The following is a 747-nucleotide window of genomic DNA, read 5'->3' on the forward strand; positions in this document are numbered from 1 at the left end:
CTGCCGCTGCCACCGCTGGCAGCCGGGGGGTGCCACCGCGCCGGCGACACAACGTTCCACCCCTGTCACAATGCGGGGCGAGCTCGGGGCTCCCCCCCCCCCCCCCCCCCCCCCAACCTAGCTCTGTCTGCCGCATCCGCATCAGGGCGGACCCTGTGCCAGAAACGCTTGCCTCTTTAGGTCGGAGGCCGGGGCGATCGTTAAAAAAAGCCCAAACCAGAGCATAAATAATACCGCCACCCGCCTCCCCATCCTTCCGTCGCGGGAGAACCGGGATACGGCAGCCGCAGTCTCCCGGTCCAGCCGGTTCGGGACTCCCGGTCCGGGACTCCCCGTCCGGAGGTCGGCCGGCGAGCTCGCCTGGCGGCGGGGAGCCGGGCGGCTGGCGGCCGGGGCCGCCGGCTCTCGCCGACCCCGGCAGCCGGGGAGGCAAAAAGGCGTCCAGAGTCTCCTCGGGGAGACTTGCCGCCAGCGGCGGCCTCGGGGCCCCCCCCCCCCCCCGCAGCCCGCCCGTTCCAGCGGCGGGACACGGTCAGATTCCGGCCGCGGCGGCATCTGGGACCGGGAAGGCTGGCGCGCGCCCCGCCCGGTGGGTGACGTGGCGGGTGACGCAATAGGTGACGCGCGGCGGCGGGCGATGACGGGAGCGGGCGATGGGGCAGGCGCTGTGCGTCTGCTCTCGCGGCACCATCAGCCTGGGGGGCGTGCGGTACCTCCTGCTCCACCGCCTGGCAGAGGGGTCCGCAG

General features: G+C 74.0%; 1 protein-coding gene across 1 annotated transcript in view; it reads left to right on the top strand.

Annotated features, from left to right (window-relative positions):
* Positions 1-623: 623 nt before the first annotated feature.
* Positions 624-747, top strand: part of STK16 (serine/threonine kinase 16) — a 2594-nt gene continuing 2470 nt past the window's right edge. Inside the window, exon 1 of the mRNA XM_014954224.1 lies at positions 624-739. Within this exon, the coding sequence (XP_014809710.1) occupies positions 654-739 (86 nt within the window). The 5' untranslated portion in view covers positions 624-653. The remainder of the gene's footprint in view (positions 740-747) is intronic.

This window comes from Calidris pugnax, unplaced genomic scaffold (assembly GCF_001431845.1).
Source record: "Calidris pugnax isolate Ruff unplaced genomic scaffold, ASM143184v1 scaffold103, whole genome shotgun sequence".
NCBI lineage: Eukaryota > Metazoa > Chordata > Aves > Charadriiformes > Scolopacidae > Calidris > Calidris pugnax.